This window comes from Alternaria dauci, chromosome 2 (assembly GCF_042100115.1).
Source record: "Alternaria dauci strain A2016 chromosome 2, whole genome shotgun sequence".
Lineage (NCBI taxonomy): Eukaryota > Fungi > Ascomycota > Dothideomycetes > Pleosporales > Pleosporaceae > Alternaria > Alternaria dauci.
In genome coordinates this window covers 1959774-1978248 of record NC_091273.1, presented here as the reverse complement: position 1 = coordinate 1978248, position 18475 = coordinate 1959774, and the positions used below count along the sequence as shown (strand labels likewise).

Sequence of the window (18475 nt, the reverse complement as noted above, 5' to 3'; positions counted from 1 at the left end):
ATTAGCCACTGATCTGGGGATGCAAAGCCAAGGGACACCCAGCTCTTTCTCGAACGATGCGTTGCAGGCTTCCTTCGTGAATTGACTGTGACTTGTGTCTCCCCCCCTTTCGCGTCCAACGTCGTGGACCACCAAGTATCCGGTGGGCACGCAAAAGCTTGAGATCCGTGCCGTACGCCAGTACTTCACGATGTGACAAGCTTGTCAGCCTCGACCAACCCAGCACACCTCTCAAAAATTGCCGACAGGCACCGCCATCTCCAAAACAAACACGCCAGCGACGACAGCCCGGCAGCGCCATCCACGTCTTCTTTAAAGTGCATATTAGCATCAATTTCGTTCTCGCGCACCCATACTAATGTCGCGTCCTAGTACAGTCGCCGCACGATGCGCTGCGCTAGGGACTTCGATCGCGCAGGTAGGCAGAGCCGTTCCAGAGATTCGACATTGCAGCTACAGACGCTAATATCCCACAGGTTATTCCAGACGTCAGCAGCTTTGCACGCAAATACCGCGATGCGCGTCACGACTTGAACACTATTAATAGTGATCTGCTGGTGATCAAAACCGGCCTTGGTATCGCGCAAGACGACTTTTCGGCGAAGTGGTCCGAATTACCCGCGTCCCTCGTTGATGCTGTATCACGGGTGCTAGATTCATGCGATGATACCAGTGAGCGATTGCATAAAGCTTTTGTCAAGCTTTCTTGTAGCAGCAATCCAAAAGATGATTGGCGTGTGCTGAAGGACGGACCTTTGGTAAACATGCGACATGACCTTGATGCATCGAAGGTTGTACTGGAATTGAGTCTGGACTACGTCGCATTGTAAGTTGTACATGATAAATATGACTTGAACAAAGCATGGAACTTACTTTGCTTAGGTTTGGCCAACATGACACGCTGGATTCCTTACTTGAAAATCATGTCGGCGATCTCATTACGCAGAGTGATGGATTACTAAAGAGGACGGATACAGAGGAGATCTACGTGAACCAAACAGCACGAGATAGGCTGTCTTCATTACTACAGGCTGTTCGTTTGCTTCGCTCCTGTATCACAGCCATATCTCGCGAGAGCGCCCCATCAGCATCACAACAAGCAAAGAGGACAACTCTTCCACGACCAGACTCCCTGGAGCCCGCCCTTGGCGAAACGCCTAGAAGCGGGAGGAAAAGTCCCAATGAGCAGATGTCAACACGAGCCAGCGCAAACGACGGTATCGGTACATGGCTCGCTAATGTTCCGTCATTTGAAGACGCGCAACCCCTCTCCTATTCCGCGATTGAACAAACATCTATCCCAAGAAGACTTCTGATACCGCCATCGCGGAACGACATGACGCCATCGCGCGGTACGTTCTACACTGACGATGGTGTGGCATCCAGCCCTACCCTTGTACCGACAGAATCACGACTCAAAAAGTCCTACAGCTGGTGTACTGACCTCTCGGGAAAGGCAAGCACTCGATTGCAAGTTGCGTCTAGACACAAGTCAAAACAAATGTCAAAGTATACATCGACGATGTCTAGCTCGGACGTCTCTATCTTCCAGAAGCAGATCACTTCGGACAGGATCGCTGTGACGAAGGGCAAGAGGAAAGAGTTGGAACCGAATCAAAGGGCTGCTGTAGATCGCATTCTTGCAAACATACCATCAGAAGCGACAGCTAATGAGGTGGAAAGAGTTATATGGGAAGGCGCGAACCCAATGACTACGCATCCGGAGTTTGGGTACTTCTTTATCCGCGTAGCGTACGAGATGTCGCTCAATGTCCTCACTCTTCTTATGAATTTCGGCGTCGACATCACCCGCAACAATCCTACACCATCATCATACTACTCCGCCATGCACGCCGCAACCCTGGGACGACAGCTCGATACTGTCCGCTACCTGGCTTCTTTGGGCCACTCCATCGACAATCCCGATTATAGCGGAGAGACACCTCTCCATCTTGCTTGCAGGACGCCCGGAGCATCTGCGATTGCAAAGTACCTCATCGAAGCCGGCGTCGACGTGAATTCTGAAGCGAAGAATGGACGGACACCACTGCAGTCCGCCCTTAAAGCGGCAAGGTTAGAGGGCAAGGAGAGAAGCATGTTGATTGAGCTTTTGCTTGCACATGGGGCGGAGTGCGAAGTAAAGAGGGATCTGAATTGCGGGAGAGGTAATGAGAAGGGGAGACACGTGCTTGGTCTAACATGAAACTGTGAATCGACCAAGAACAAATGGTCGTTCCTCTGTGACTCCGACCATGCTGGACTTGGCCAGCTCGCAGTAGGAAGCTACAAACCTGCATATTCAGATTTATGCTACACAAGCAGGATAGGTGAGTCTTTTTTGACACTCCGCTCTGTTACCCGCCATAAAAGATCTGGTCATGGACCGTAACAGCCAGTTGTCGCAAGCGGGTACTACGAGATAGAATGATGTACCTGAGAATATTGTATTATAATAGTTGATCACGTCAAAATCCTTCCCTGGGCACCAATAGCGCTCAATACAGCGATCAGTATGCCATGGATTCGGAAGGTCATGTGGATGTCGAGACGAAAGGTGGTCTCTGGCCAGGTAAGCCGCCGCTAACTTATCGCGATCCACTCTTCATCGGCCAACTCCGCAACCACCGAATCCCTCATCTAAAGTCCCCATCCCTTCTTTGCTTTTTTGTCACACGATTGATCGCAACACGTATAACATTGTCATCATGGAGAACGCGTACAAGATGTGGGTAGAAGGCAAAGAGGTGGAAGGTAGAGCGGAGCAGTCAGTTAGCGGAGCCCCTCATTTGGTACCCACCACAGTTGTTAACAGCATCGTAGACTCGCCATTGAAGACCCCGCAACCGGGGAAGTGTTTGCGCACTGCCATGCGGCATCCGCGGCTGATGTCGACAGTGTCGTCAAAGCTGCACACAAGGTCTTCAAATCTGGCGTCTGGTCGAGAGCGCCACGCCATGTTCGCGCGGACACGTTGGACCGTATCGCCGAGTTACTCACGAAAAATCTCCCGCGACTTATCGAGCTGGAAGTGCGGCAGACGGGACGCGCCATCCGGGAGATGAATGCGCAAGTGCCTACTCTTACGAAATGGTTCAAGTACTTCGCCGCCTTGATACGAACCGAGGAGCGCTCAGTCTTGCCTACCGTCGGTAAATTGCACAACTGGATTGACCGCAAGCCACTTGGTGTTGTTGCGCAAATTACACCGTTCAACCACCCCATGTTGATTGCTGTGAAGAAGATTGCGCCTGCCCTAGCCGCTGGCAACTCAATCGTGCTGAAACCCAGTGAACTTACGCCACTCACCAGCATCGAGCTTGGCAAGCTCATGAAAGAAGCCGGCTTACCCGATGGTGTGTTCAACGTCCTGCCAGGCGACGGCATGACGACTGGGAAGGCGCTTGTAGAGCATCCGCTCATAAAGAAGGTGGACGTAACTGGCGGCACACCAGCTGGGCGCGCCATTGGTGCCATCGCTGGACGCAATCTGGCACACTACACCGCCGAGCTTGGTGGCAAGGCTCCCCTCATTGTCTTTGAACAAGCGCACCTTGATCTGGCAGTGAATGGCATCGTCTTCGCCAGTTTTATTGCCAGCGGTCAGACATGTGTTGCAGCAACGCGCATCATTGTGCAGAACAAGATCCTTGACCAGGTAGTAGAAAAGCTGAAAGCCAAAGTGCAAAGCATCGAAAGGCGGATGGGCTCACCAAAGAATGTGGAGTCCATGATGGGCCCTCTCATCTCTGCGAAGCAGCTCGGTAACGTTGAGACCCTCGTCAACGATGCAAAGGATGCAGGTGTGACGGTTGTTACTGGTAGTCAAAGGATGAACAACAAATCTTCGTTGGACGACACAGACTTCTCGAAGGGCTACTTCTACCCGCCAACCATATTGACGGACGGCGCTTCGAAGAAGATTGTTGACACACGCATATGGAAGGAAGAGGCCTTTGGCCCCGTCATCGTTGTCGTAGGCTTCGATACTGAGGAGGAGGCGCTGGACCTGGCAAACGATAGCGAGTTTGGACTAGGCGCAGCCATCTGGACACAAGATCTTTCGCAAGCTTTCCGAGTGTCGGAAAGCATTGAGAGTGGTATCTGTTGGGTCAACACGCATCACCGCAACGATCCAAGCTCACCGTGGGGTGGCATTAAGAGCTCAGGAGTGGGGAGTGAAAACGGCATTGACGCGTATAATGCGTATACGACCTCGAAGAGCACGATCATCAACTACGCGACTGCGGAAGAAGGTCTAGGGAGCGACGACTGGTTCAGGGAGGGTACCGGTGAGGTGAGGTATGGATGAGGTCCGTTAGGTGTCGAAAATGTGAGATTCTAAACTCGCCGTCGACGAGAGATGGTTCACGCGTCAGTGTATTCTGTGCCAGGTCGGGGAGTGTAATACAACAAGGCGTTTTGTCGATTATACCATCCTACTTGGTTCACTAAACGTCTTGATAGTGAGGTACTGAAACAATACATCTTAAGAGATGGTGCAAATGGAGAAGGATAGCCAAGGTAGGTTAGGCGCATCGCGTTGATGACGTCATTTCTCTTGGCAAAAGTCTACGAAGCGTTGGTCGCAGTCGATGCATGTCATAGCACCACCCACCAGCGCCTTCAGAACGATGACTTGTGTGAAGACATCGTATGAATTCTGCAATAATGCTAATCAACATAGACTGACCCTCCGATGCACGACCATAGAGCCACCGACAAATCGTCCTCTCGAACCCCCGAACTCGCCTCGATAAGCACGTCGGCTTCCATACTACTACTCATTACCAAGAGCGAATTCGTCGTCGTCAGGAATATCTAAATTCCACAACATCCTCTCCTCTTCAGCTCCGCGCTTGTCCTCGGCATCTAACTCACGATTGCCAATCTTGCCTGGATAGCCGGGTGCCAGGAGCTTGTCGAACAGAATCCGCCCACCAACAGCCACGTCGTCGCTCGCCTTAGCCCGGGATAAAGCACGCTGCTCTTCGCGAGTGAGGCTGTCGGTGATAAATCCGGGCATCGAAGGTATGTAGTGCCTAAACTGATGGGTGCACCTGCCAGTCTGATGACCAATACGGCATGGCTTGCTGCGGAACCGCTTGTTCTCAGGTCCTGGAGCCTTCGCGCAGAGGCTGCACTCTATCGTTTCCTTGATCGGGCATGCTTCGGCGTCGTGCGCATTAGCCTGCTCGCAGTACCAACAGAACTGAGCGACACCCCAGGTCTGAGGTGCGATGAGCTTCTTTACATCAGCCAGGTCTCTCCATATCTTGTTGATCGATTGCCCAGCGATAGTGCAGTCAGCTGGAAACTGTCCACGACGTGTACTAGGATAAAGAACTGGGAAGAGGACAATAAGGAAGAATAGGGTCATTTCGTAAACCGCATCGTTGGCGCTATTGTGTAGCCAGATGTCGGCCGTATCGACCTGGAAAACCACAAAGAAGCTCCACAAACTTTGGCAAGGCCTGGCACTAACTATATCCTAAACCGAAAGGGTAGGGTATGCCCTGCGTGCTATTGCAATGTTCCCAAGAGTTGGGTTGCCACACTGTAGGCGCCTAAAGGCGTTGTTGGGGTATTGATAGCTTATCATCGGATCTGCGATGGCACCTCAGGAGCTGCCCTGCCTTGCTTCAGGTCATTTCTCAAGTCGCGAATCGCTCTCGCCATGGAATATCATCCCCGATAGATCATGATGGAATCTTCTTTTCCTAGTACATAAATGGTGTTCTAATATGAGCAACAAATGTCAAGTCGTATATGTTTTCATTGGAGCCGCTATGAGTCTTATCTTGTGCGCTGAGGCACTACTGTCCCGAACGGAATGGCATCTTGGAAGCGAGACGCAGACGGATTGACAGCGAGAACGACCTTCGCAGTCCTTTGGTGCTCTATGTGACTTATTGTGGCGTACGCATGAATACTTTCGTTTGTCCTTCCGCTGTCTTTCCACTTTGCCTTTTGCAACCCACGTCCTAAGGCTCTACCAACTTATCCAACACCTCATCCATGATCTTATCCGCTTTGCTCATCTTGTCTGCTTCGTTCTCACCAGGGAGCTGCCACGCAAGGCTTACCTGCAACCTGTACCAGAACTCCAGATAGTCTCTCATCGGCTGATCTAGTACGGCGTTGAATTGATCCTCGGGGGTCTCATTATTCAATCTGCGAAGCTCTGCGGCCGACTCAATGAGGAGCCGGACCATCTGTTGTGCTTGCAAATCAATCACGATGGGTAGCGCAGCGAGAGACACTGGTGTTGTTTCGTAGCGCATACCAATGCGATCTGGGTCGAGCGAGAGCGCTTTTTCTTTGATAATGTAATCTTTGGTTAGGCTGAGCTTGTCGCGAAGCATTCCCAGATATCTCATCTCTTCCTAGGCATCAAGGTGGGTAAAATTTGGCGCCTCTATAATCTTAGTATCGTTTAAGGGCAATGCCGTGGGCTGAAGGTGCTCAAAGCCGTTATCTTGTTGATTGAAGGCGACTTTCGGATGAGCATTGCGCAGATTCCACCCGTCGGCAGAGACCCAGTGCCGACGGAAGTCGTCTTCTGGGAGACTCAGGGCGCTCTGGTCCTTTTCGTTGATATCGAGCTTACGAGTGCGTAGAGGCATGTTAGACGTAGCTCTAGGCCGGTTTCAAGAATCGCGGTAGAGAGCCGGGTGTGTAACAAATGAGTGGCAATACGTATTCAAAACAAACTTTCGAGACGACTAGACCGGGAGGGAGAAAAGTTCTTAAGGCAGCACCAAGGGAGGGCAAGGTAGTGTGAACTGCAAGGTGACCTGATAAGCACGGATCACAACTCGCATTCACTACCGTATCGCTAGAACCTACTACAAAAAGCGGAGACAGATACTACAACTAGTAATAGCCATTTCAAGCTCCCAAATTAGTGATTCACTTTACTCTTTTCCGATGCATAATGCCACATTCACTCTGAAAATGTATATTGCAATATTCAATCTGACCTGGCCTACTCTTCGCTGCTCACATATCCAAGATGAATTTCTGCACCGCCAAGAGCCTGTTCCGTCTCTAATAGCCGTTCCAGATTCTTCAAAGTGGATCGGGTTGCATCACTCAGATACCAAGGTACGTTATCTACTGCGATCATCTCCACCCGATCCACATCATATCTCCAAGGGCGATAGTGTGTGAGCTCGCGCTCATACAGGTGCTTCAGCAGACCGATCAGTGCCATTGTTTCTCCTTCGATAACCATCTCCAGAATTGGAGTGGTATAAAGACGAATGTGATACCGGAAGTCTTCTTCTCCAGTCTCGCCTGCTAGCATCCGTCTATCGCCCTCTCGATCTTCAGCCTCTTCAGGATCTTTGAAGTACATGCTACTGTCCTCATTACAGCCATACGCAATGTGCTTGAGCTCTTCTATGATTAGGTGCATGCCATTAGCACTAATGCGCGCGTGCGGCTCAGATGGCATGTGAGCGAGCGAAGCCGGCGGTTGGAGAACAATGCGAGAAGGCGTCGATGGTGCAACATAATGGCTGGACGACGTCGACGCTTGAAGATGGCGGATGCTTCTCGCCGCTCGAGATTCTCGAAAGATGTCACGACAGATTCGCCGCTTCACAATGTCAAAAGCTTGCTCTTTGAAGGCCTCGTTGACTTCTTCCTGTGTCATCATCCGCATGATCTTATTGTTCTTGCGGCACGTGCATGGTCTTCTGATAAGATTCTGGGCCTCCGTCTCGTTATAGGAGTCGTGAAGCGCCTTGTGTGGGCTCAGCTCGGACCAGTCAGGCTGATGCTCATCGTCGTGAGAATGTTTGCGCTTCATGCCTGCGAGCGGGGTCGTGTAGAACAATCGTCGCTCCACATTCATGCGTTCAATTTCCGGGACCTCTTGTGGTACTGCAATGGGTAGCAGAGCCTCTGCAGTCATTCTAGATTTCCCGTCCGATAACCGGCTTTCCTTGCTCGCTGTAGTGTGGGTCGCATGACGACCACGGCTGATCTTTTGAGCCGGTTCTGATACTTCTTTACCAGTGACCGAAGGTAACGGAGTGGTTTGAGCGGCCTCGGCAGATGCAAGGTCGGCTTTGTCCGCTCTTCGTGTCTCGATGTGGTCTAGTAGGGCGGTGATGATCGCATCAGCGGATACTCTTTTGCCCTTTGTGCGCAATAATGGTGTAATGTCGTAACCATCATCTTTTAGCAGCATCAGACGCTGCTGGTTGCTGGCTTTCTGTTTCCATGTCTTGCGGTCCCAGACCTTGTCTAAACTCAATCCTTTACGAATAATGTCTTGCTTCGCGAGGTGTTCCCAATCATCGCTGACTGGCGGCGGTTGCGCACTTTCAGGAGACTGTGGGTTGATAGAATATGTTTTCGATGGGCCAAGCTGTGATACAGGTAAGTCGCTGGCGAGCTGGTCAACTGGCGAAGACAATGATGTCGAAGATGTGGGCAGTGTGAAGGGTGCAGAGTGCTGCACTGCTTGACTTGAAGGAGAGATGTTTTTCTCGCGCATGCTTTTAATCAAATCGTCGTCTGGATGTTGATAGTTCGACAAGCTGATGTTTGCAAGCGCTTGCGCTTGACTGAGCTGCTCGGGAGTGAGCTCACGTGAGGCAGACTGGGAAGAATGTTTCTGTGTCCGTTTTATAGGGTCGGACATCTTATGTGTTGGGCTTCTTGTTGTTTTAATATGCGTCTCGTAAGGACTGCAAAGATAGTGTAATATATGTGTTTGCTATGCAGGTACAATTTAGAAGAATCTCCGGTTCAAACGCAAGTAACTTCGGAGCGAAAACTGCTGTGTACGAGAAAACGCTGGTTGAAACAGGAGGAAGTGGTTGTGGAAAGAGCGAGAGATCGGCTGAGGGTGTGAACTGCCCCTAATTGTATGGATGAGAAGTACGTTTTGTGGCGCAGATGACCTTCGTTCCGCAACGCGTGACATGATCTCTGGCGTATGAAAGTGACACTGTATAGCTTTCACCACATGAAGTCCACCTGAATGTTGGCGAAGAAATGTATCGAACGTAAGCAAGGAATTCAGGTGAGTCGTGCTCACGACCCATCCGTTAGTGAATGTAAAGCATACATCGTGTAGTCACCCATATGAGTAACGTAGATGTGACTTCTTGTGGTAGAGCTGGTAGGAATTACTAGTAAGTCCGAGGAATGGCAGAAGAAGTAAGGGCGCAGCGCATTCTTCCAGGTGAACCAGCCGGTTGAGTGAACTTTGAGCCAGCATCAGGTGTAGAGACTCTATATCACGTAGGCTTTTTTGTTCTGGGGTTATCGGGATGTACAGACCACGAAGGTTAGATATTGTCGACCCATACGGCAAACCTTTTCTCGCGGTCGAGCAAGTGTCTGATGTGATCTGCACAGGTGCGAATTGAGCCATCGGCTAGTGCGTTGCCGGAATCGGGACCTTGATTGGCCGCTGGACATGTCGACTCGCGCTGTGAGTGCATCACGGATCTTCTTCGATTCCCGAAATTTTTCAGATTGGCATCGATGATGGACGTGATTAATGTTGGTGGTTGGGGAAGACGCGTTTCGATAAGCCCTCGCGGCAAGTGAGCGCGTAAGATACGTGACACGCTAACCCAAGTTGTGTCATTGACTCAACTTCCATCATCCCAACGTCCCAATAACTTCTGTCTTTTGTCCTACTGATGCCGGATTGTATAAGCTTGGTCTCATTATTTCATCTGGTATGGAAAGCACAACCAACGCCGCTCGAAAAGCTCAAGACGCATTTCCACCCGTCTTGCGCCTTCAATCGCGACGACGCGAGACCTCTTCATTGCAATGCTGAGAAGTTGGTCCCCTGAAGCAGCATAAGTACTAATTATATCATAGTCTGGGTGTCTGACACCGTCTCAGCCTTGCACAAGGCATTCGAAGGTTATGCTTGTCCTTCATCATCACCACCGTCTTGTTCATGCCCTCGTTGCTTCCCTCGCTTCCCTTGCAGCATGCAAACATGCACCTCCGTCCCTAAACGCTCGGACGAAACATCTTGGCCCTCCTTTTGCTCCCGCATCCACGTATGCGACAGGCTATTATGCGTGCCGATGCTCCCGTCCGTTTGTTTCACAAGGTCACGTGAAAAGGCGCTTGCTGCCTGGCTGCTTGTTATTGGCCATCCGTGCTAGCGGCGATAACATAACCACTTCTGTCCACACAATAGGCTGTTACGAAACAAATCTACATTGCTGGCACTGATCCTGTCCTCAACCTCACTGTCGCGAACACAACTCGCCATGGCTGCGCCCGGCCACAACCGTTATGCGGTGTTTGCTAGCGCAGACGGAAGCGTAACCCCCGTGCGTAGTGCCGCTGGAGATCCCGCCCAGAACCCGTTCCTGAACCAGGTCGCCGATGACTCCATACCATGGCAAGAGGTGAAGAAGCGTGGCCCTCCGGTAGTGCAATCTGCACCGCCACTTCGCCCTCCGCACGCTGTGAAGGACCGTAATAGAGCAATTTCTAACGGCACACTTGCTCACCGAGAGCGAGACCGGGCCAACTTGGGCTCAACAGACAATGACGGCGAGAAGGCGTGTGATCCGCATGAAAATTGGTGTGGTGTCTGCTCGCGCAAGTTTCTCAACAAGGCCGCATTACTCAGTCATATCAAGCAGAGCACCGGTCACGAACATTACTGCAATCTCTGCAGGCGCGTGTTTGTGGACCGTAATGGCCTTAAGAACCATGTCGACCATTCGTGGAATCACGAGACTCACTGCAACCTCTGTCTTTCCGCCTTCAAAGATGAGTGGGGTCTTAAGAACCACTTTGAGAACAACTACAGTGTGGGACACGAGTTTGTGTGTCTCACCTGTCTACTTGGTTTCGTAACTCGCAAAGAGATGGAGCGCCACCTTCAGACTGCCCCAAATCATACATGGTGCGGAACGTGCCAGCGCCGCTTCCGCAACCAGGACGAGCGCGATGCGCACTGGGAACAGACAAACAGTAGGTGATAACAGATTTACTTTGTTGCGCCCGTCCACATACTCCAATCCAACGTTCAGTGAAGTTTTACATCATCCCACTGTGTCATACATACGTCGCTGACCAAGTCAAGAGCATAGGCATTGCTTACAACCGGGCTGCGACTTTGATGGCCCGGATCAGATCGCTCTTACACAGCATCTGAAATGCGATCACTTCCAATGTGAAGGCTGCAAGCGCATACTCCCAAGCCTGACCAAGCTCAACCAACACTACGAGAGCTGTTCTTTCGCACTTGCCTGCTCTCAGTGTGGCGAGCACTACGCTGGAAAGACCCAACTCGCTCTCCATCTCAAGCACTGCTTCCTCTGCGAAGATTGCGGCTTTCAAACCCATCATGAGGGCAACTACCACATCGTAAGTGTTCAGCCACGCTACTGTCTCGTGACTGCCACGCTGACAACACGCTAGCACATGACGAAGCACAGCTCCACTAGCATCGGTTGCTGGGGTTGCGACGCACCGATGCGCACGTACTCCAGCCTCATCAACCATCTGGAATCAGGCAAGTGCCCGAAATTTGCCGAACCAGCGCTTCTCATGCGCTGTCTTGGCAAGTGGTGGTACTCGCCGCTCTATATGGATCTCGACATGCACGCATCCATCCGGACTGGCCGCGTTGACATTGAAGAAGTACAGCATTGGTCAGCTGCTGGTATCATACACCCATTCGTATGCCGTGACGAGGGTTGTGGAAAGGTCTTTGGTCGTCTGAGCTCCCTGGTATTGCATTCTGAGAGTCAGGCATGCGGCTGGGGGGTTGATCGCTTGAACATGCCTGGGCTGGAGAAAGAGTTCAAGCTGACGTGTCTTCGAAGGGATAGTGCTGTTGCATAGGCACTGTTCCAAGCTCTGTGATGATCATATGAATCGCAGGAATATGAATGCAAGACAGTATACAGCGAATTACTTTCTTCGCATGAACCGTCATTCCAACTATGCCAGGAGATCCTTAGCTGGGTCATGACACTCAATTACATATGCACACGAAGTGGACGTAGAAAAAGGCGGATGACATACCCGATCAACTTGAAAAGAAAGCTTTTTTTTTATTGCCACGGGATTCCCTTCGCCCCAATTGGATCTTCAAATCCATGCTTAAGTCACCTAACATTGCGCATTAGTTGGCGCAAATTGGAGTACTTTATGTGAAATGGCCGAGAAAAGTCTGGCAAGCACTGCACGATCGTCCGAGAATGAAAATGCACGTAAGTCCATCGGTGTGGCATGACACCCACCGTTAGAAAATCACGAAACTACTTCTTCCACCCACCCTTCTCACCATCCTTGCCTTCGAGGCGTCCGGTAATCTTCTTCTCAAAGACGTCAGGATGAAGTGTCCTACCAGTCTTATCTTTGAAGCGCCAGCTGACCCTATTCCAGACCATAGTGCAATCTTGTTGTAAGATCCGAGCCACGAGGCGCAAGTCATCAGCAGAGAAGGTATCGTCAGGCTTAACTTCGAGCTGGAAAGGACGAGTGGCGATGGGCTGGGTGTTGTCGTTGGTTTTGTGTGGGGTGACAGTTTGGGAAGGAACTTGCTTCGAGAGAGAGTTCGGTGCTGGAGCGGTCGAAGTGCATGGATCTGCCACGGTGGTGTCGTCTTTTTTCTTGTTCTTGTCGTCCGCATCTCCACCAAATGTATCTGGAAAGAGACCACCAACGAAGACATCAGCAACCTCGGAAGCCTCGTTCTTCTTCTCATCCTCTTTATTGTCATCTTTCTTCTGATCCTTCCCGTTGGCTCCTTTTCTCTGGTTCTGGTTATGATTCTGCTTGTTCTCCTTCCCTTTCTTGCCTTTACCACCCTTACTCTCTCCCCTTTGGTTGGCGTCATTAGGCTTCCAATCATTTGGCTTGATCTTCCTGAAGCGCTCTGTACATTCGTCCTTAGACTTGCCATCTATCTCTTTGCTTATTTCAGCCCAGGACTTTGAGGTCTCTGTTTTCATCTGTATCAGCTTCGCATCTTGTTCCTTTGTCCAAGCATCTGTGCCTTCGTCTTTCTTCTCTCCCTCGCTAGCCGGAGCGGGATTGTCGCACGCTTCCGGACCGGTTGGGGCATTGGTCGGAGTGTCCTGGGCAGGTGTAGTCTCATCTTTCTTCTCGTCCGTCTTCTCATCCTTCTTCTCGTCCTTCTTCTCGTCCCTCTTCTCGTTTGTCTTGTTATCGCCACTGGGAGTGGCTCCAGTAATGTCCCAGGCACTCGCATTAGCATTTTTGTCACCACCGGAAGCGTCTCCAGTGTTGTCCCATGCACCCTGTAGAGGATCGTTATCGCCGTTGCCTGCATCACCTACGGGCCATCCACCGTCCTTGTTTGAATCCGACTTCTTGCTGTCATCTTTCGCGGAAGTGTTGGGCCAATTGGTATTGCCACCCCATGGGTCATTGACATCGATAGCGGGTTTGGTTGAAGCTGATTTCTTCGACGCGCTCTTTGCATCTAACGCTTCCTTTGTCGACCGCTTGTCGGACGGTACCTTCGCAAGACTGGCTGCAGTGAGTCGCGGCTTGCCGGCGCCAGTAAGTTTGCCTTTACGCCCGTCGCTAGCGGTCCACTCCACAATATGACCCGGAGTAGGTACCTAGCGATGTTAGTCTAAGCAATCAAGTCACAATGTTCAGTGAGAGTTCCCACCATGACGAACGGCTGACTGGGCTTTCTAGCTTGCGGCGGAGGCGGAGGGGCGGGCGGCCTTACTTCCTTGTACGGCTTCTTGCTGAAGCCTAAAATATAGGCTATGGAGACCCTACGGGGAATGCCATTCGCATCGGCCATCGTGACGGCTCCGAGGTGCGGGGTTCTGTCTGGATTGCGATTGCTGGCGTATCGTATGATGAGGGTTACAATTCGCAATGAACGAAGATATAGGAGTTAAGCATGAGATCGAGCAACAAGATAAGACTGCGTCGTAACAAGCTACGGCTGACTGTGTAGGATCCAAGCGCTGGGGTTGCAGGAAAAGTGAGAGCGTGCGGTCTGGCGGTTGGCTTGGCGAGTAGGCCTATCCAGGGTCTCCAGATTCCGACGGGGTCCTAACAGACGGCGAAAACACAAGAGCGGTTCCTCAGAAGAAATGACAACGAAGCAAGCGTTGGATTGCATGCGACAAAAGCTGTGATAACGGCAGAATAGGAGACATGAAAGCTGAACTGGTGTTACCTTTGGCCATGTCTGGCTGACGAAAAGACCGTACGAGCGACATTTATGATCGAATGGCTTGCGAGCATACCCTCCGAAGCCTTTGGCTACAATTATTAAATCCTATTTCAGCACACAGTCGTGATGGTGCAAAGCTTTCGATGGCAGCATGAGCAGTCGCAGTATATTGCACGACGAGTTCTAAGAGTGTAATCTCTACGACTGTCGTCCATAAGGACAGCTTTTGTAAATTGTCGTTCTTGCTGGACAGGGTACATGTTGCGTTGATTGATGAAATCACCGTAGGTGTATGAAAGAGCAAGACGCCGTCTCGAGAAAGTTCAGACGGAGCCTTGGCTGACTAAGCTGCGCGCTAGTGTTCTAGCCCTAGCATTGCGGGCAAGCTGGCATCTCCGTGTATGCAGCTTGGCGCTCCACGAAACACACGAATCGAACACACGACCAGAACAGCAGCATCACACCTCTACCATGCTGTTCCCGTCCTTCGCCATTCTCGCTGCGGCGAGCAGCCTGCTGTCATTTGCGACAGCGCACAACATCCAAATGAAGGCTCACCAGCGCGAATGCTTCCACGAATCCCTCCACAAGGACGACAAGATGACAGTCACGTTCCAAGTCGGCGACCGGGAGTTTGGAGGCAGCGGAAACCTGGAGATTGACTTCTGGGTGCGTCAATTGCGTCTCAATCATCACTTTTGAGCGACATGGCTGACTCGCTATGCGCAGATCGAGACACCGTCTCGAAGTTACCAGGTCCACGAGCGCGGCGTATCCTCTGGCGACCACTCCTTCGACGCGAAGGAGGACGGCAAATACACCTACTGCTTCAACAACGAGCACTGGGGCGCCAACACTAAAGAGGTGTCATTCAACGTGCACGGCATTGTCTACGTTCCCGAATCCGAGGCGCCGCAAGATCCTTTGGAGAAGGAAGGTGAGGACACAACTTAGGTCGGTTGGAGAGGAACATGTTGACAAAATATAGTGCGAACCATGTCGGAACTCGTCGCGCAGGTCAAGGACGAGCAGAGCTACATCATCGTGCGCGAGCGCGTACACAGGAATACGGCCGAGAGCACCAATGCACGCATCAAGTGGTGGAGCATCTTCCAGCTCATGGTACTGGTTGGCCAGGGTTTCTTCCAAGTGTGGTGGCTGAAACGTTTCTTTGAGGTACCCATCACCTGCGCATTCCAGTCAACCACCTCTGAATACTCAACTGATATGATGAACAGGTCAAGCGTGTTGTTTAGCCCCGCAGTTTCTCTCCTGGACCGCACGCAACACAGCACGTTTCATTTTGGTCTCTGTTTCTAGCTTTTGTGTCTGTCTTTCCGGCGTTGAAGTGCAAGCTTAGGTAAACATGCATAGGGAAGAGATGACTCACTGGGGATACTTCATATGACTCATTAGCGAGAAACTGGGTAAGAAGACTACATCTGTATACGTATCTTTCACCCAGTTTGCCCCGAGTTCCACAACAAACCATGGATCTCGCTTCTGCCTGTAGGCTTGGCACAGGTCGAGCCGTCTACTGGTTCGTCCAGATCAGCGACTTCGGGCTAGTATGGCGCTCTCTTAGATGTGTATGTAAGTGTTTATTGAAGACAAGTGTTGTGAACGTCTGCATAGCCAACCGGCTTCATGCGTTCCTGATGTAATCGCCTACATAAATTCTCCTCTGCAGCGTTTATATAAAGCGTTCCTCCCACACTGCCTTTCTCCAAACTCTTCGTTCTACCCTCCGCAGTCATATCTGCGTTTGCCATTCCAATCTCCCAATTCATCTCATTACGTCAACATCAGGACAGCCAGGCACCGACGTTACAGTCTCAACGTGGCGATTGACCATTCCCTGGGCGCGATCATTAGGTGAAGGCACGAGACGCGTCGTGACTTCCTTCTGTCGGTGTGCTATAGTCCGTTGCTGGGCAGAGCGCCTTCTATCACTGATCACTGATCACTGGCGCCTGCCATTGGCACGCGTCCGTCACCACGAGCAACGGCAGTATAAATAGTCGGCAACCCCCGCCCCACCACCTTCATCACAAACCATGAGCCGCTCGACTCAACCTGCTGCAGGAAATTCAGATGGACCCTTCTCAATACGGCGCGCCTGTTGGCTGGCCTTGGGATATGACTTTGGATGACCCGCATGGCACTGCTACCGTGCGCAAGAACCTCGTCGGGACTGCCTTTGACGGTCACTTGCAGCATAGGACTTCCGCAGGTGGTTACGTCCCAACACCACCTTCTCTTGGTTCAAGAGTCATCCGCCAACCTCAGCATACGCACAACGTGCCTATGCCGAATTGGGTGAACCAGGAGCGACCGCCTACCCCGCCTCTTCACCACCAGGAAAATGTTCCCCAATACCAAGATCCGTGGGCCACTTCGCTGTCAATACGAGGCTCTTCAGATCATATTCTTCTACCGACAACTCAGGCAAATTACACGTCTTCCTATGGTACATACACACCAGCACATGATCACCTCGCAGGGCGACTTGATTTGCAAAGTGCCCCATCACGCCAGTATGCTATCCAGCCTCCTCGCCTACATCCATCCGCCAACATCTTACGCTCGTCACCCGAACAGCAGATTACTCGCCCAGAGCCGACTCTGATAGCGCCCCCTGTTCAGCAATGGCCAACACATAACCTGGCATCCCACGTCCCGAAGGTCGACGCAGCAACAAGGAAGAAGCAGGAGGCATACAAGCGAAAGGGCGAAGCACTCAGGAAGGCCGGAGTAGTCAGAAGGAAGACGATATCATCCCAAGACTCAGCACCACAGTATGCACCGGTCCGTGAACCCGCAACTACACCTCGTCGTAGACGCAAAGCTAAGATTCTCGATGATCTAGTTATGCCTACGCCAGCTCTGCCGCTTCACCCTCTGTATCATTCCTATGGCTATCAACAGCAGCAAGAGGTCACTCCGGGCGCAGTAATGAACTATCACTTCACTCCTCAAGAGACATTATCCCATCCTCAAGGGACATTATCCTACCCTCAAGAGCCACAGTTCTACGGCACAGACTTACTGGGTCACGGGCAGTATCATACATCAATTCCATCATCTTACCACCCGCATTATGGGGGCGCGTTTGATGCCCAACCCGCTCTGTATCCGCGCCAGCATCCACCACATACACCCGCGCCACTTCCACTTCCACCGTCACCTCCCAACATCATCGACCCTGAGACCATACCTCAGCTCATAACCGATAACTACGATGAGTACATGTGGCCAGTCAAGCTCTACCAGCTGCAAGCGGGAAAGGGCCACGACTGTGCTGAGTGTTTCTTGCAAACCCACTTTCAGCAAAACATCTACGACTCGGTCAAGCACAAGTGGACCGCTCACACAACTAAAGGCTTTATCAAGGATGGCAACAGATTTTCTATTCTGGTCTTACATAATGCAGCAAACCCGTTTCAGTGGGGCACGCCACCTGAATCGACTACCAGTATCGGTGTATATGGATTGTATGCCCATAGGCATGACGAGATTCGTTGGACCACCATCGCACCCAGTATCTCGAAATGGATGCAGTCATGCATAGATCAAGGCCTTCTCGCCATCAAGCAAGAATGGCATCCCGACATGAAGGCTTCAGAGAAACGCTTCCATCGCGCGTATTGGCTGGCAGCCAAGATGTTGCCGCTCAATCGCATGTTGAACCACAGTCGGGCGCCTGAGAAGCCACACGGCTTACTTGAAGACGGGGAAGACGAGGAAGGCGACGGGTTCGTAATTACGGAGGAGGATCTACAGCACGAGTGGATTGGAGAAACAGTGTCGGTGGAAAAGTCGGAGAAGACATGGCAGAAGCTGATCGATCAAGTGGATGCGTTGGATCTGGGATCGGGCGATTCTGAGCACGTTGCTATTGGTGGATCTGAAAGGGCTTTTGATGTTGATTAAGATGTCTAGTAGAGATGTTTAGCAGAGACGTCTTTGCTATAAGATGGCCACGGACTCACATGATGGAGAAGAACGGTATAGGAATGGACGTGGGTCAAGGTGAAAATACCATAGTTTCTTCGTAGACCCAAAAACAAATGAAGATGTAAATGCACTTCCGTCCTTGCGCCACAATCTGCAAGCATTATGGTATAGACCAATGACTAAAATCACCCCAAAAGATATGTATGCAACTGTTTCGTTCGAATTTCAACATATTACACTGATAGTATAAAGATGATGAGCTTGTTCGTACTGCTCTGTTTCTCAAACATACCAAATCGAAGCCCTGAATGGCACAAAAGATATTCAAATGTATTTCCTAGTCAT

The 18475-nt window shown here is 51.2% G+C and overlaps 7 protein-coding genes across 7 annotated transcripts; 5 read left to right on the top strand and 2 right to left on the bottom strand.

The window, feature by feature from the left end:
- Window positions 1-358: 358 nt before the first annotated feature.
- On the top strand, window positions 359-2203 carry ACET3X_002671 (uncharacterized protein; the record flags this gene model as incomplete). The annotated part of the gene is made up of 3 exons (XM_069449439.1): window positions 359-418; window positions 477-826; window positions 883-2203. The coding sequence occupies 3 exons, from the start codon at window positions 359-361 to the stop codon at window positions 2201-2203; spliced, it is 1731 nt and encodes a 576-aa protein (XP_069309218.1).
- A 502-nt stretch (window positions 2204-2705) lies between these two features.
- On the top strand, window positions 2706-4822 carry ACET3X_002670 (uncharacterized protein; the record flags this gene model as incomplete). Its single annotated transcript, XM_069449438.1, has 4 exons — window positions 2706-2764; window positions 2821-4294; window positions 4492-4521; window positions 4685-4822. 4 exons carry the CDS (start codon window positions 2706-2708, stop codon window positions 4820-4822), a joined length of 1701 nt encoding a protein of 566 aa, XP_069309217.1.
- A 2163-nt stretch (window positions 4823-6985) lies between these two features.
- Window positions 6986-8653, bottom strand: ACET3X_002669 (uncharacterized protein; the record flags this gene model as incomplete). The annotated part of the gene is made up of 1 exon (XM_069449437.1): window positions 6986-8653. One exon carries the CDS (start codon window positions 8651-8653, stop codon window positions 6986-6988), a length of 1668 nt encoding a protein of 555 aa, XP_069309216.1.
- Window positions 8654-10256: 1603 nt separating this feature from the next.
- On the top strand, window positions 10257-11847 carry ACET3X_002668 (uncharacterized protein; the record flags this gene model as incomplete). The annotated part of the gene is made up of 3 exons (XM_069449436.1): window positions 10257-10971; window positions 11084-11367; window positions 11422-11847. 3 exons carry the CDS (start codon window positions 10257-10259, stop codon window positions 11845-11847), a joined length of 1425 nt encoding a protein of 474 aa, XP_069309215.1.
- Window positions 11848-12266: 419 nt separating this feature from the next.
- On the bottom strand, window positions 12267-13792 carry ACET3X_002667 (uncharacterized protein; the record flags this gene model as incomplete). The annotated part of the gene is made up of 2 exons (XM_069449435.1): window positions 12267-13598; window positions 13715-13792. 2 exons carry the CDS (start codon window positions 13790-13792, stop codon window positions 12267-12269), a joined length of 1410 nt encoding a protein of 469 aa, XP_069309214.1.
- A 794-nt stretch (window positions 13793-14586) lies between these two features.
- ACET3X_002666 (uncharacterized protein) lies at window positions 14587-15877 on the top strand. The gene is made up of 4 exons (XM_069449434.1): window positions 14587-14842; window positions 14903-15110; window positions 15162-15349; window positions 15412-15877. The coding sequence occupies exons 1-4, from the start codon at window positions 14645-14647 to the stop codon at window positions 15427-15429; spliced, it is 612 nt and encodes a 203-aa protein (XP_069309213.1). The 5' UTR covers window positions 14587-14644; the 3' UTR covers window positions 15430-15877.
- Window positions 15878-16267: 390 nt separating this feature from the next.
- On the top strand, window positions 16268-18106 carry ACET3X_002665 (uncharacterized protein; the record flags this gene model as incomplete). The annotated part of the gene is made up of 1 exon (XM_069449433.1): window positions 16268-18106. The coding sequence occupies one exon, from the start codon at window positions 16268-16270 to the stop codon at window positions 18104-18106; it is 1839 nt and encodes a 612-aa protein (XP_069309212.1).
- Window positions 18107-18475: the final 369 nt, after the last annotated feature.

Bases quoted from the DNA above. Each gene is read 5' to 3' on its own strand.
- ACET3X_002666 (XM_069449434.1), top strand. From the start codon at position 14,645: ATGCTGTTCCCGTCCTTCGCCATTCTCGCTGCGGCGAGCAGCCTGCTG. The intron at 14,843-14,902 runs GTGCGTCAATTG...CGCTATGCGCAG, and splicing joins ACCTGGAGATTGACTTCTGG to ATCGAGACACCGTCTCGAAG. The intron at 15,111-15,161 runs GTGAGGACACAA...GACAAAATATAG, and splicing joins AGATCCTTTGGAGAAGGAAG to TGCGAACCATGTCGGAACTC.